Consider the following 16,635-nt stretch of genomic DNA (forward strand, 5'->3'; position numbering starts at 1 on the left):
GGTACTTCCGGGTCACCGCAGGACGCAACCTGAAAAGATTTAACCTGAAGCAAACGTAACAAGAGGTATGACTGTACTGACTCCCTGTTGCTTGTTGTTTAGTCGTTTAGTCGTGTCCGACTCTTCGTGACCCCATGGACCAGAGCACGCCAGGCACTCCTGTCTTCCACTGCCTCCTGCAGTTTGAACAAACTCATGCTGGTAGCTTCGAGAACACTGTCCAACCATCTCGTCCTCTGTCGTCATCTCCTCCTTTTGTTTCCCAAAATCAGGGGAACATCCATGAAGGGGTCCCTGTTGCTACTCAGCTTAAAAAAAAATAAGTGTCCCCAGATTCATTGAAAAAAATCTGGTAACCATACCCCAGAAGGATCCCAAATTTTTTGTGTGAGTCGTTTTACTGAGTGGGGTCCTGGTCTTCTTGCCTGAAAGACCAGCTCTGGTGGTCCTACTGTCCTGAACAAGACAAATTGAAACAGGTGGACAAGAGAGTTGAAAGCTTGCCAGTGTGCTAGCAGGGAACACTCAAAATCCCTTTTCTCTCTTCTCTTCTCTCCCGCTAACTTCCCCCTCCAACTTTCACACACTCAGAGTTGCGTTTATCATCTTCAAAAAAAAAGAGAGGTGTTTCAATAGCATTAAAGAGCTGATTTGAAGGTACTGAAGCCATGAAAATTCAGAGTTCGGGCTGAGAGAGAGAGGGAGGGGGGAAATCCTCTTGAAGCTTTGCCCCAACTTACAGAAAGAGCATCTGAGAACGTTTGCTATGGGCCTCTCTGTCTCTGAGCTGGTTGGCTTAGACTGGTCTGGAGATAGAGGAGACCAGGAGAGGAAGGAGTTGGCAGAAAAAAGAGGGGAAAATCAGAGCTTTTCAAGAGAATCAAACAGTAAGTAGGCCGGCTTTATAAAAGACTCAGATTCCACATAGGGATTGGACTTTATTCGCCGTGAACATTGGTAATAAAGCAGTATGTGGGGGTGTTTTCACAATTCTAAAGCCTGGCAGAACGTGGTGCTGTGGTTAGGGAGAGGAGAAGAAACTGGATACTGGATCAGGCCAATGGCCCATCCGGTCCAGCATCCTGCTTTCACAGGAGCCAAACATACCCTCCAACTTTTCTATGATGAAAATAGGGACATCCTATTCCATATTAAGAATAAGAATATTTTTTTTATCTACATCCCATCCATCTGACTGTTTTGTCCCAGCCACCCTGAGAGTCTTCCAACGCATATAAAAACATAATGAAACATTTAAAGCAGCAGTTCTCAACCTGTGGGTTCCCAGATGTTGTTGGACTACAACTCCCATCATCCCTGAGCTCTGGCCTTGCTAGCTATGGGTGATGGGAGTTGTAGTTCAACAACATCTGGGGACCCATAGGTTGAGAAAGGCTGATTTAAAGGATTCCATCTACAGCAGGCATCCCCAAACTTGCCCTCCAGATGTTTTGGGACTACAACTCCCATCATCCCTAGCTAACAGGACCAGTGGTCAGGGATGATGGGAATTGTAGTCCCAAAACATCTGGAGGGCCAAGTTTGGGGACTAGACAACCCTTGGGGTCCCTACAATTCCATGGTTCTATTATTCTATAACCCCGAGTTGATGGCCGCATCTTACAGCAGTGAGTTCCGTGGGTTTAACTCTACTCTGTGTCAAGAAGTCCTTTCCATTTGCTCATCCGGAATCAGCTTCACCAAAGAACCCCAGTGACAAGGAAGGAAGAGGGAGGGAAAGCCACTTCCGCCCTGCAGATTGCAGGCGTCACAGCCCCAGCCCCCACGCGATTGGGAGAATCCCCAGCCGCATCACCCCCTGGCCAGCCAATCAGCCGGCTCTGGGGGCGTGGCCTGCCCTATTTAACGCAGGCGCAGCCAGGGATCTCCCTCCTTTCCCGCCTATCAGCTGTTCCTGTTTCCCACCCTCCCACCCTTTAAGGTTTTCGTTCCTTGACCATGCTATGGACCTTGGTTGGTCGCCGTTGAGGGGCCTGGTAGGAATTTTTCCACTTGTCAAATTGGCACCAGCCACTTGGTTTTCGCCTACCTCGTAGCAAATCATCACAACTTTCTGGGTATTTGCGGTTAGGCATTGGTATAGTTCTATAGATGGAAGAGGAGAGGTAACGCCATCACCTGCCCCGTATATTGAAGGATAGTCCGATAAAGGATTCCGGGGGGCGTGGTCCTGTCCGAAGCCTATGGAGGTGAGGGCCTAAGGCACGCCCCCGAACAGTGACCCCGGGGGAGTTCCTAGTTGATGTGCATCAGCAGGACTCCCCCTACTGGTGGTTAACCCTTCCCGGACTTCAAGCAGACAGGCTGAAGCCAGATAGTCGGTTAGGACCAATGCCTAAGCCAATACTGCTCATCACCTGTAACCAATAAAGTTGTGGCCTTATTTAGCCCATTAACCTTAATAATTGTGTCATGTGTCTTTATTTCCACTGGGGGGGGCGGGAACTCGCCACACAACCTTCTCTCCGAGCAGCAATGTACAAATCAACAGGTGTCCATTTCATCCCACAAGGCTCTGGAATTACTCCTGCCTCATGGTGTAGCTTTGAATGGCATCCTGGAAGAAGGCGGTCGTATTGCGCTCCGGGTGAAAGAAAAGGATGTAACATTTGGGGCCAAAGTAGCCCACGCAGATACTGAACAAGTTGGACAGGACGGTGGCCGCTTCAAAGACAATCACCACGAACCCTTCGAAAATGGACATGACAAGGAAGAGGGCCACCCAGGAGCCAAAATAGCCCGTCATGCACAAGGTGATGTATTTGGCTTCGTTGTAGCTCTTCGGCAAGGCCTTCCCCATGTAGGCAAAGCAAAAGCAAAGGAAACACAAACTCATGTCAAAGGCATTGTTGAAGACCGTGGTGGCGCGGTAGTCCTGGTTGCACATCAAGATGAGTACGGCCGGGTGGTTGCTCACCCGGGTTCGGAAGGGTACCGGCTTGTTGAAGTAGATATTGAGCGCTACGATGAAGACCTTGATGACCAAGACGACGGCGACAAAGACCCTCTGCCCGTTGTACTTCCGCCAGGCGTCGTAGGCCCGAGGCAACTGGGCGGCCATCTTGAAGACGCAGATGATCTGGAAGGAGCGGACAGTGATGCAGGCAATGCAGGTGGTGAAGCAGAGGCTGAAGACCGTTTGGCGGCAGAAGCAAACCAGCTCCGTCGGACGGCCCACGAAGAAGAGGGCACTGCAGAAACCAGCGGCCAGGGAGGCGATCATCAGGAAGCAGAGGCGGCCCCCGGCAGACTTCACCACTGGCGTGGCAGAGTGGCGGGTGAAGAGGGCCAAGGTCCACAAGGTCGCCAGGAGGCCAAGGGTCGAGAGAGAAAGGAGGACGATGGAGATGGCGCCGCCCCAGTGGATGTAGAGCAGCTGTTTCATGAAGCACTCTTCTTTGCCGGGTTCCGACCACATGTCCAGCGGACACTCCTGGCAGGTGAAACTGTCTGCCGACCAAAAAGGACACACACCACAGACACACATAATTAGTCAAAGTTAAGTTGTCACTATATCAGGGGCTGGAAATTTAATTGGTTTGCTTTGTCCAACAAAAAGGTTGGTTGATGGATGGGTGGTGACTGGGAAAAGTGAACTGACAATCTTTGGCCCAACTATAAACCATTTTAAAAGGTAGAATTTATCTAGCTGACCTTCCTTCGCAATATTTCACTCTGTGGCTTTGGGAGGATATTCTGTTTAGTTGTTTGCAATGAATTTTCCTCTCAGTCTTGAAGCAGATTTATGTTGTGTCATGTTTGTTTCAATACTAAAGAGGATGCTCTCTGAACGCAGAAATTCCCTGATTATTATTATTATTCTGCATTTGCATTTGTTTGTTAAGACAGGGGTAGGCAACCTAAGGCCCATGAGCCGGATGCGGCCCAATCACCTTCTCAATCTGGCCCGTGGACGGTCCGGGAATCAGCATGTTTTTACATGCATAGAATGTGTCCTTTTATTTAAAATCCATCTCTGGGTTATTTGTGGGGCCTGCCTGCTGTTTTTACATGAGTAGAATGTGTGCTTTTATTTAAAATGCAGCTCTCGGTTATTTGTGGGGCATAGGAATTTGTTCATTTCTCCCCCAAAAAATATAGTCCGGCCCACCACATGGTCTGAGGGACAGTGGACCGGCCCCCTGCTGAAAAAGTTTGCTGACCCCTGTTTAAGAAGCTTTAGCTTCCGTTGTAGACCCTCTGGCTGGGTCTGGTTTTTCCATTAGGCATGCTAAATGTTTAGAGCTCCACCAGCAGAGATCTTCTTACTTGCTCACAGAGCTGAAAAGCCATGGGTCTCCTTCTCTCACAACTGCAACTGGGCAGGTTGTAGCAGAATTCTCGTGTACTTGGATCTATGACTATGGTGCCTATAAAATGTACATATTTATCTGTAGATCTAATATTGGAAGGATGGGCAGGGGGCGTTACGATTATAAGAGTGCCAATGGTCTACAAAGACTTTAATGCAGCCCTAGACCCTATAATCCCTAAGAGAAAAGCTTCAGGGTTGCTGTTGTTTTGTATTATCATTTAAACATCTTTTTTATCTCACCATATATCATTTCCCAAAATGCCCTCGGTTTCTTATGAGTCACAGTTTTGAGTGTCATAGGCGCCAACCCCCTGGGGTCCTGGGTGCCTGAGCACCCACAATATTCCCCACAGTCGGGGGGCCAAGTTGGAACTCCTGTCTAGTGTTATGAGAGAGGGAGGAAAACTATTTTTTCCATTTGCTTTCCCCAGGCCATGCATCATTTTATAGACCGCTAACATCACTGACTTGCCTTTTCTCTAAGCTAAAAGCAGAGTGGGTGGCAGGCTTTTCCCCATACCCACCACCTACACAAACTCTGATGGTAGACATAAGATTATAAGAAGAGCCCTCCTGGATCAGACCAGATGAAGATGACCTGCACTACAACTAATCCAGAATGCGGCAGCTAGACTGGTAAGTGGAAGCAGCCACTGAGACCACATAACGCCAGTCCTGAAAGACCTACATTGGCTCCCAGTACGTTTCCAAGCACAATTCAAAGTGTTGGTGCTGACCTTTAAAGCCCTAAACAGCCGCGGCCCAGTATAGCTGAAGGAGCATCTCCACCCCCATCGTTCAGCCCAGACACTGAGGCCCAGCCAGGGGCGGGGCGAACCGCTTGGCGGCGCACGTGCAACGTCCATACGGACTGCGCACGTGCGGCAGCACATACGGTCGTCATGTGAGCAGCAGCCCGTACGGATACCCATATCGACAGCGCACGAGAGTGGCAGTCCATACGGACGCCGTGCGAGCAGCGCCCATACTAACTGCGTGCACGCCCTTGGCCGCTCTACAGCTGGGGGGGCAGCGGGCCATCTTGTCACACATACCCCTGAGTGGTGCCCAGGATGACCCCCCCTTCGTACACTCCTGGGTCGAGCGCCAAGGGCCTTCTAGCAGTCCCCTCACTGGGAGAAGCGAAGTTACAGGGAACCAGGCAGAGGGCCTTCTTGGTAGTGGCGCCTGCCCTGTGGAACGCCCTCCCACCAGATGTCAAGGAAATGAACAACAATCTGACTTTTAGAAGACATCTGAAGGCAGCCCTGTTTGGGGAAGCCTTTAATATTTGATAAATTATTGTATTTTAATATTTTTCTGGAAGCTGCCCAGAGTGGCTGAGGAAACCCAGCCAGATGGGCGGGGTACAAATAATAAATTATTATTATTGTTATTGTTATTATTAGATGGGGACTCGTACACTCTAGCATCCTGTTCTCACAGCAGCCACCCGGATGCGCCTCCAAAAGGAAACCTGCAAATAGGACCTGAGCACAACAGCAGCTCTTCCTTCCTGTGGTTTCCAGCAAGTGGTATTCAGAAACTTACTGCTGCTGTTGAGAAAGGTCCCGGCCTCACACTGCACACACTCAAAACAGCAGGTGAGCACCCCGATCAATTTCTTCTTATGTCCCGCCTCACATTGCTCTGAGCAGATGGACTGAGGCGCCTGCAAATGAGAGAGCATGAAAAGAATTATACTTGATGTGCTCACCACTTATATACCGGTACATACACACACTGTGTGTGTGTGTGTGTGTGTGTGCGTGCGCACGCGCGCGTGCAAATTTTTTTTGACGTTTTAACATTATGAGGAAAGTGAGGATTTACAGAAGGAAAGTAAGAAAGAAAGAAAGGAAGGAGAGAGAAAATAGAAGAAGGACGTTGTGCAACCTGCTTGCAAAAGGAAACACTGCAGTGTGTGTGGTGAAATAAACAAAAACGAAACAAACCAAAATGTTAATCTTAATTCCCTTGCTTTCTTATCATGTGCACACCATATGACTACGGATACAATTATAGCAATAAAATAAAATAAAATTCTTAAGTGTTATATATTAATTTGTATTTTGTATCTGTATTTTTGTTTCTTTGTCTTATAAGGCTGATTAATATTTTACAGCATTTTAAATGCGTTTTTGGAAGGGGGGGTTATTGTGTGTTTTTTGTTTTTGTTTTAACTATTGACTTGTGTTTTTTATCTTGTCTGTTTATCCTGTGAACAGCCCTGAGATCAGGTGACAAAAGGCGGTATATAAATCTGATAAATATATAAAATTCTTGGGTGTGTTGTATCTTAACTATTGTATGTTCTTCTAAACCATACTAGAGCATAAATAGGAGAAACTGTTTATATGCCACCTTATTCATAAACAAAGTGTACTGCCCAAAAAACCAAAAACCTGTCTTTTTTGCTAGACACTCCAAAGCCTTTCCGTTTTTGTGGCCAAGGGGGTGGGATTTCTAACAAGGCTAATGCCAAGACCTTTGAATGTCAATCGCCCAAATTAGCCAGCTCAAACTTTTGCTCCCCTTTTGTTGTTCATCCCCCCCCCCCCCCCCACACACACACACAATTTTTATTATTTATTTTATCATGGTGATAAATCGGAATCTTCCTTCCTACAGGAAGGCCCTCTAACATCTTCCAGAGCAGAGGGTCTTCTGTTTGTAAGCCCGTCCATGATGCCAAGGGTTGTCACCAGGAAAATTGTCAATTTCGGTCAGTTACATTTATTTGTTGAGTTCCTTGGAATTTCATTCCCAGTGATGTGTTTAAGACACGGCTCCAGAAGTGCAGGATCTTAACGGCATCTCCAGGTGAGACACAGATAGTTTAAAGGTAAAGGTAAAGGGACCCCTGACATTAGGTCCAGTCATGGCCGACTCTGGGGTTGCGGCGCTCATCTCGCTTTATTGGCCGAGGAAGCCGGCGTACAGCTTCCGGGTCATGTGGCCAGCATGACTAAGCCGCTTCTGGCGAAGCAGAGCAGCGCACGGAAACACCGTTTACCTTCCTGCCGGAGCGGTACCTATTTATCTATTTGCACTTTGACGTGCTTTCAAACTGCTAGGTTGGCAGGAGCAGAGACCGAGCAACGGGATAACTGCCTCTCTGGCAGTGATCCTGGAGTAGCTTAGCTGTGCACTTTCCTTTGTATAGTGTCAGATTGCTGCGGTTCAAAACCCCGTGATTGTAAAACAAAAAAACAAAACAAAACAACCACCCTTAAAACAGTTTAAAGGTAAAGGTAAAGGGATCCCTGATCATTAGGTCCAGTCGTGGCCGACTCTGGGGTTGCGGCGCTCATCTCGCTTTATTGGCCGAGGGAGCCGGCGTACAGCTTCCGGGTCATGTGGCCAGCATGACTAAGCCGCTTCTGGCAAACCAGTGCAGCGCACGGAAACGCTGTTTACCTTCCCGCCATACTTTGCACTGTGACGTGCTTTCGAACTGCTAGCTTGACAGAAGCAGGGACCAAGCAATGGGAGCTCACCCCGTCACGGGGATTCAAACCACCGACCTTCTGATCGGCAAGTTCTAGGCTCTGTGGTTTAACCCACAGCGCCACTCGCGTTCCATTAAAACAGTTTACAACGAGTTAAAAACAGCAAAAAAAACCCCACAACTCTTGGATATAATCAAAAGATAGAAATCAGCAACAAAACAAAAACAGATGCGGATGGCGCTGTGGTCTAAACCACCGAGCCTCTTGGGCTTACTGATCAGAAGGTTGGCGGTTCGAATCCCCGTGATGGGGTGAGCTCCCGTTGCTCTGTCCCAGCTCCTGCCAACCTAGCAGTTTGAAAGCAGACCAGTGCAAGTAGATAAATAGGTACCTCTGTGGCGGGAAGGTAAACGGCGTTTCCGTGCACTATGGCTTCCATCAAGGTGTTCTGTTGTGCCAGAAGCGGTTAAGTCATGCTCGCATCATGACCCGGAAAGCTGTCTTTGGACAAATTCCAGCTCCCTCAGCCTGAAAGCACTGCAACCCCATAGTCACCTTTAACTGGACAACCGTCCAGGGGTCCTTTACCTTTACCTAATGTTTGGAACATCACATTAGGCCTGGCAATCTTCCACTGGCTTCCAGTTCATCTCCAGGTCCAATCCAAGGTGTTTCTTCACTTACAACGCTCTGTGGGGATTCGGACATCAGTACCTAACAGAACATGTCCACCTGTTTGTAAGGACCCTTTTCCCAATAGCTCAGCAGGTAAAGCATAAGACTCTTAATCTCAGGGTTGTGAGTTCAAGTCCCACGTTGGGTAAAAGATTCCTGTATTGCAGGGAGTTGGACTAGATGGTCCTAGATGGCCCTTCCAAATCTACAATTCTATGTCTTGAAACAGCCTTCATCCACCTGGTACCCTCAAAATACCTGCGACTACAGCTCTCATCAGCCCTGGCATCCTTCATCAGCTCTGTGCCCAATTTCATCCCCTTTACATGCACTGTAGACATTTTCAAAATGACCAAAAAAAAAGCAGCGGTGATTATTATATCTGTCTTTCAAAGACAAAGCTCTATACAGGGACGCCTCAAGGAGTTAACCTCCAAACAGGCACAAGGTGGCAGTCTTGAGCCAATGTAAACAAGTTGTGGGACCCGCCTGGTGCAGATATCTATCAGAAGGGGGGAACTGAGATTTCTATGGACTTGTTTGCATTCACCCTAAAGCATATTGGTAAATTATAGGGAAGGACAGGAGCTGAGTTGCAGAGCTCCTGCCTTGCATGCAGAAAGCCTGCAGTTCAATCGCTGGCACTTCCAGGTAGGGCCGGGAAGGACTCCCTGCCTGGAACCCAGGTGAACTCTGCCGGTCAGTGCAGGAAGTATTGAGCTGAGTGGAGCAATGATCTTCAGGCAGCTTCCTCAGGGTTTTGGGTCGGAGACAATTCCGATGGCTCTGTTGGGGGTTGAGCCTCAGATCTCCAAGCAGGTATCGAGCTGTGGACCTTCCTCAGAAAGTGACGGTCAATATTGTCCACATCTCCAGAATTTCCCTGACATAGCCAGTCAGAAATACTATCCAGGCAGAAATTGCTGTAATGTCCGGGAAAACCCGGACGCACGTCAACCCATGTCGGAAGGGTAGATTTTTGCAAACGTCCTTTAAAAAAAGCTCAAAAAGCTCAATTTTTTTGAAAATTTGAAATATGGCAACCCTAGTCCATGGTAATTTGTGGCCTGGACCCTTCCAGATTAGACTGTTGCAATTTGGGGGGTCAGGGGTCGGTGGGTGCAGTCCTTGAAAACTGTCCACAAGCTTCAGTTAGAACAAAACCTCCGCTAGCTCACCTAAACTCCCTGAAATCCCCATTTTTGACATTTGTAGTTCTCAATCAGAGGTGGGTGGAACCTGTGGTCCTCCAAAGATTGTTCAACCACAGCTCCCAGCATCATCCCTGACTACTGGCCATCCACACTGGACTGATGGGAGTTGTAGTCCAAGGACGTCTGAAGGACCACAAGGTGCCCATCTCTTAATTAGGCAATCACTTGTCCTTATTGCCCTAGGCTACCTCCACCACAACTCTGCCTGTTGCTGCCTCCCTCCCATGGGTTGCTGGACTCTAGGTCCCATCATCTTCCCTGACCATAGGTCATGCTGGCTGGGACTGATGGGAGTTGGAGCCCAACAACACCTGGCCTTAGATGTCCCACCCCCCAACCTTGAGATACAACGCCAGGTCTCAATGGAAGTTCCCACCACCACTAAGAAGACCCTTGTATCTAGTAAGTACCCAATGGGTTCATTCCACAACAGGAGAAAGACCTCGGAGGTGGAATGGGCTGTCTGGCACAGGGCAGCCATGGGAGTCCCTTGAGACGCTACTCACTGTGTTGTTTGCGGTGTGCCAGGTGATGATGTTTTCATTGACGTCGAGCCTTCCCTGCAACGAATTATAGGAAGCAATCTTCTTGAAAGGCTCGCCGGGAACGTTCCATTGCCACTGTATGACCTCGAAACCGTTCGGTGGGTCTCCTTTCTGGTCAAAGTTGATCACGGTCCTCAGCAGGGTGAAGTTCACCTTGTGCATCTCCTTCAGCAGCTACGACACGAGGAGAGAGGTACTGTTTGTGCGGCAACGCCAAGCCATTTTGAGCTCAGGCCTCAAAACCACACTACAACCACCACCGCTCTCCCTGAATCTACTCTTGCAGGTGCAGCAAGTGAGTGACCCCCATAGAAACACCCTATGTCATTTTTTGCTTACCTCAAGGGCGCCCTCTGTGCTGCAGTACCAGGGGCCCACTTTAGCATTCTGTCAGCTGACCCCAAAGAGCCAATCCCTGCCCAGGCTCTATCTCTCCCTCTAGTTTCAATGTTCAGCATTCAGCTGTTGTTTAGGTACCCAAAACAGCACCACCCACATGGGGTCATTCCAGCAGTTGACCCAACAGATTGTGCCCAGTGGCCCTGGAATGATGGCAGACTGTTGGAAAGGGGTTTTTTTTTTTTTTGTAGCTGGAAGGCTGCATTTCCTCCTGGGTCTCCTTACTGGGGTCATTGGTAGGGCTGGGCGATATATCGTCCAAAACTAGTTTCAAGTCCATTATCATGATATCGGCTTTGTAATTTTTTACCTGGGAATATATTGTAAATCACAGTGTGTGTTAGGACTGGGCAAGGTATATCGTCCAAAATTGTTTCAACTCCATATCACGATACCAGTTTTGTAATCTTTAACCTGGGAATATATTGTGAATCATGATGCGTCTTTGTGTTTGTGTACAAAAAATCACAGCGTGGGGGGAAACCGTGAAGCCAGCCGATGCCTCTACAGTACATAGCTCCATCCTTATTTCAGACACCGTGATATATTGGTTATGTCGCAATGTTTACCTGGTGACATATTGCATTGTTGAAAACCAGATAATCGCCCAGCCCTAGTCACTTGCGGAACCAGAGGCAAAATTTGGTTCAAAATTTTCTTTGGTAGGCAAATTTCTACACTCGCGTTCATCATCCCTCTCTATCCTCCGTCCACTGGGTAAGTCAGGGCCAGTGAGGGGGTAGGGCCCTGGGGCGGGGGTGTGGTTTTGGGACGGGGCACAGCCTGTAAGGACCCCCAGAGGCCAGATAAAGAGGTCTGGATGGCCTCAGCTGGCTCCCTGGCCTCATTTTCTCCATCCAACCCTAAACAACCGTGTCTTGCAGCCTCCCGCCTTTGGTCAGGCCTCCATGAATACCGTATTTTTCGCTCTATAAGACGCACCAGACCATAAGACACACCTAGGTTTTGGAGGAGGAAAACAGGGGAAAAAATATTCTGAATCTCAGAAGCCAGAACAGCAAGAGGGGTCTCTGCGCAGTGAAAGCAGCAATCCCTCTTGCTGTTCTGGCTTCTGGGATAGCTACGCAGCCTGCATTCGCTCCATAAGACGCACACACATTTCCCCTTACTTTTTAAGGTACCCCTGCCCATACGGGCCAGTCGTGTCCGACTCTAGGGTTGTGCGCTCATCTCACTTAAGAGGCCGGGAGCCAGCACTGTTCGAAGACACTTCCAGGTCACGTGGCCAGCGTGACGAAGCTGCTCTGGCGAGCCAGCACCAGTGCAGCACACGGAAACGCCGTTTACCTTCCCGCTATAAAGCGGTACCTATTTATCTACTTGCACTTAGGGGTGCTTTCGAACTGCTAGGTGGGCAGGAGCTGGGACCAAAAGACGGGAGCTCACCCCGCCGCGGGGATTCGAACCGCCGACCATACGATTGGCAAGTCCTAGGCACTGAGGTTTTACCCACAGCGCCACCCGCGTCCCTTCCTTACTTTTTAGGAGGGAGCAAAAAATACGGTACATTCCCTCCCTCCCCAGCCATGTGGCAGTGATGCGGGAGTTCACCTCCCACGGATAAATCTCCCGCCGGTCGCATCTCGTGGCGCTGCATCTTAGCAGCTGGTGCAAGGCATGCGCGACCACGTAAACGGCCGAGTAGACGTTGAAGTTGATGCGGTCCCCTGTGCCCCGGAGGCTCTTGTCGTAGGAGCAAGCCTCCGCCAGACAGTCGTCGCATTCCTGGTTGCACGTTGCCGCGCCGGAGGCGTCCTGGCCTTCGCCACCTTCCCCCGGGTGGGACGGACCCCTGATGCGGAAGTCGTCCATCCCAGGGACGGGCACTTCCCTCACGGCCACACCAAAGATGGTGCCCACACTCGAGATGTTGGCGACGTCGTGGGTGGTCGGGTCGATGGACCAGGCCTCTGCGGCGATCCACACGACGTCCGTCATCTCCTGGCGGATGACTTCTCTGAAGAACGTGGGGAGAGGCAGTTCCAGGCTGAGGATGATCACCACTTTGGCCGTGCTCCTGCTGATCTTGGTCACAATACTGCTGATCCACTCCTCTGTGCTGTTGCCCGAATCGTGAGGATCCTTTCCCTGGACTGGGATGGTCTCCTGGAAGGCAATGCAGCCTCGGGTGGCCTGGGCTCGCAACAGCTGCAGGTTTTGTTGGCCATAGTCGTCGTCGCTGGAGAGGACAATGAACCAGTTCCACTTGAAGTGCTGCAGGAGCTGGAGCATAACAGCGATCTGCTGCTCGGCGCTTGGGATGGTGCGGAAAGCCACCGGGAAGACCTTAGGGTTGCCCAGGAACTCGGTGGTGGCGCTGTAGGTGATCTGGAGTGGAAGGAGAGCATAGCTGTCAACTTACGGATTTGAAGGGACCAGCAGCCTTGAAAATAAGAGATCAGCAGCCAAAATAAGGGATTTTAGTCAACCAGCAGCCAAACAAAGCCTCAAGCGGTGGTTCCCACAGCGCAGCAACCCGGGAAAGGGGATGCAACAAGGGAAACCACCGTAACCTCTCCGCTGGGAAGCGCTGAGCAAAGGCAAGTCCCCAGACAACGCGGCCGATTTGATTGACACAAGGCATGCAAGCTCCACCCCCCAGTCGTTCTTAGACTCCTTATTAGGTGAGCAACGCAGCCAAGCAACACAGTTGGAGCCTCCCTCCTCCCTGGCCGGCAAGGAGGGAGGGAGATGAGCTGCTTCCTTGGAAACCCAGGAAATTTAAGGGACATCATCAATAAGGGACAGCAATAAGGGACTTTCCCACCAAATAAGGGACGGTTGACAGCTATGAAGGAGAGCCGAGTCACCCTCAGGGCGACCAAAGAAGAGAACCTCATAGGAGGGCATAGCACCAGCAAGGCAGGACTAGCAGATGAAACTGATGGAATATGTAGAAACCGCTAGCTTAAACTAGCAGAATCAGAGATTAGGAAGAAAGAGTTTTTAAAGAAGAGTGGGGGGGGATTGCGGAATACTTGAAAAATTATTGTAAACAACTTAAAACGTTAGCAGGGTGGGAATAAATTGAGCAGTTGGACTACACGTGGAGGGGAAAACTGGAAAAGAAAGAATAAGAAATACCGTATTTTTCGCTCTATAAGACGCACCAGACCATAGGACGCACCTAGTTTTTGGAGGAGGAAAACAAGAAAAAAAATATTCTGAATCTCAGAAGCCAGAACAAGAGGGATCGCTGCGCAGCGAAAGCAGCAATCCCTCTTGCTGTTCTGGCTTCTGGGATAGCTGCACAGCCTGCATTCGCTCCATAAGACGCACACACATTTCCCCTTACTTTTTAGGAGGGAAAAAGTGAGTCTTATAGAGCAAAAAATACGGTAGCTAGAATATGCAGCGGTAAAGGAAAAATGAAATGAACCATAGAAGGGGGGGAGGGAAGTCAAAGCTAAGTAAGCTGGTAATATGTGCAAATTAGAGTGGCTGGGGAAACCCAGTCACATGGGTGGGTATTATTATTATTATTATTATTATTATTATTATTATTATTAAACAGGACATCCCTATTTTCATCAGTGAACTTTTGGAGGATATACATAATGCCAGCTAGGCGAAAATACTGAGAGAATGACTCCAGGCCGGCCAGAGGCATGGCTTGTGGAGAGGAGGTGTGGCCTTGGGAGGCTTCCAAGGGCCAGACGTTGAGGTGTGAGGGGCCGCATTCCACCCCTGGGGCCCGCAGTTCTCTGCTCCTGCCGAGGAGGGCCACCAACTTTACCTGTGGGACGAGGAACTGGCTCAAGAGGAAAGCGGCTGTCACCGCTGCCTGAGACGAGTCTGGCCCGATGACGGCTACCACCCTCGGGCGGTACTGCGTGTAGTTGGTCTCGATATCCAGCAGGGAGCGGTTGTTGGAGAGGAAGTATAAGATCGGATGGATGGTGTTGGTGAGGTAGCAGACGTCCACCATCTCGTAGCCCAGCCGCACCCCTGGCAGGAGGGCGCTGGCTTTGTTGATCTCTTCTACCGCGTAGCGCATGGCCTGGAGGTAGCTGTAGCTCACGACTTTCAGATTGTACCTGGGAGAGGGGTGAGAGGCGATGCACTGAGGGCCAGCTCTGGACCGGGAAGGCCGGGCAAAGCTCCGGTTGAGTCGCCTGCTCTTCTTTAAAAGGATTCCAGCAAGCATCGTTAAAAAATGTGAAACACAAGAACATCAGAAGCATAGCTGTCAAGTGTCCCTTATTTGGCGGGACAGTCCCTTATCCCAGGGCCATGTCCCACTGCTGTCCCTTATTGATGATGTCCCTTAAATAAGCTACTGAAGGTAATGGGGCCCTTTCTATGTCCAGCTGTGCTTTGTCAACAACAAATTTTTGCTGTTTTTTTGTGTTGAATATATGCTATATGGTAATTTATAGGACCTAATAGGTATCTAAAGCCATTTGCACGCAACAAAATATGTATTTTATCAAAGTAATTGTTGATCCCTTATTTTGGCTGCTGATCCCTTATTTCTGAGGCCGCTGGTCCCTTATTTTCAAATCTATAAGTTGACAGCTATGATCAGAAGCCATCAGACCCATGGTCTAGCTGCCTGCACTGACTGGCAGCAGCTCTCCTGGCCTTCAGGCAAGCCTGTCCAGATGCATATTCCACACCTGGAGTCCTGTGTCCAGTTCTGGGCACCACAATTTAAGAAGGAATTTGACGAGCTGGAACGTGTGCAGAGGAGAGTGGCCAGTATGATCAAGGGAAGCCAAGCCTGATGAGGAACGGTCAAAGGAGCTGGGTATGTTTAGCATGGGAAAGAGGAAGCTGAGAGGAGATATCTTCAAATATCTAAAGGATAAGCCGCATGGAAGATGGAGCAAGCCTGTTTCCTCCTGCTCTGGAGAGCAGGGCCCGAACCAACAGCTTCACAAGGAAGGAGATTCCAACAAAAGACCAGGAAGAAAAATATATGGTAGAAAGAGCTGTTCCATTAATTTGAATTTGAATTGATTTTAAATGAATTGATTTTAGAATGCTGTGTTACTTTTATTGTTGTTAGCCACTCTGAGCCCAGCTTTGGCTGGGGTGGGCAGGATATAAATAAAATTATTATTATTATTATTATTATTATTATTATTATTATTATTATTATTCCAACAGTGGAATGGACTCCCTTGGAAGGTGGTGGACTCTTTTTCACCAGTGGTTTTAAAGCAGAGATTGGATAGCCACCTGCCAGAGATTGTTTAGCTATGGATCCTGAACTGCAGGGGTTTGAACTATATAACTCTTGGGTGTACCCCAGACACTTCTATGAATCCACACCCGAAATCTCATTTCATTCCTAAAATGACCTGCCCTCCCCAGTGCCGGATTTACATATAAGCTAAACAAGCTATAGCTTAGGGCCCTACTCTCTTGATGGGGGGGGGGGGATTAAAGGGAAAAAACCTGGATGTACATTTCCAAAATATAAGATAAAAAATAAATAAAGCCTACATACAGCAAGTGTTTTCTGTTATGTAGGCTCCTATGATGTAAGTAATGGGCCCCGCCTGCTAGCCTGCTCCCTCAAATATCACGGGTTTGCTCATTTCTATATATAAGGTGCCTACATGGAGTGGTTGCATGACCACATGTGCAAATGGCTTGAGATACCTATTTGGTCCATTAATAATAATAATAATAATAATAATAATAATAATAATTTATTTATACTCCGCCCATCTGGCTGGGTTTCCCCAGCCACTCTGGGCAGCTTTCAACAAGACACTAAAATACAATAACCTATTAAACATTAAAAGCTTCCCTAAACGGGGCTGCCTTCAGATGTCTTCTAAAAGTTTGGTAGTTGTTTTTCTCTTTGACATCTGATGGGAGGGCGTTCCACAGGGCGGGTGCCACTACTGAGAAGGCCCTCTGCCTGGTTCCCTGTAACCTGGCTTCTCGCAGCGAGGGAACCGCCAGAAGGCCCTCAGCTCTGGACCTCATTGTCCCGGCAGAACGATGGAGGTGGAGACGCTTCTTCAGGTATACTGGAC

General features: G+C 48.9%; 1 protein-coding gene across 1 annotated transcript; it reads right to left on the reverse strand.

Annotated features, from left to right (window-relative positions):
• Nucleotides 1-1,970: 1,970 nt before the first annotated feature.
• LOC308483753 (taste receptor type 1 member 2-like) lies at nucleotides 1,971-14,649 on the reverse strand. The gene is made up of 5 exons (XM_081017936.1): nucleotides 14,379-14,649; nucleotides 12,194-12,970; nucleotides 10,184-10,396; nucleotides 5,888-6,008; nucleotides 1,971-3,471 (listed from the first exon to the last, which is right to left on the reverse strand). The coding sequence occupies exons 1-5, from the start codon at nucleotides 14,637-14,639 to the stop codon at nucleotides 2,543-2,545; spliced, it is 2,301 nt and encodes a 766-aa protein (XP_080874062.1). The 5' UTR covers nucleotides 14,640-14,649; the 3' UTR covers nucleotides 1,971-2,542.
• Between the last annotated feature and the right edge of the window lie 1,986 nt (nucleotides 14,650-16,635).

The sequence above is a fragment of the Podarcis pityusensis genome (genome assembly GCF_964106645.2).
Source record: "Podarcis pityusensis genome assembly, chromosome: 8".
In the NCBI taxonomy this organism is placed as follows: Eukaryota; Metazoa; Chordata; class Lepidosauria; order Squamata; family Lacertidae; genus Podarcis; species Podarcis pityusensis.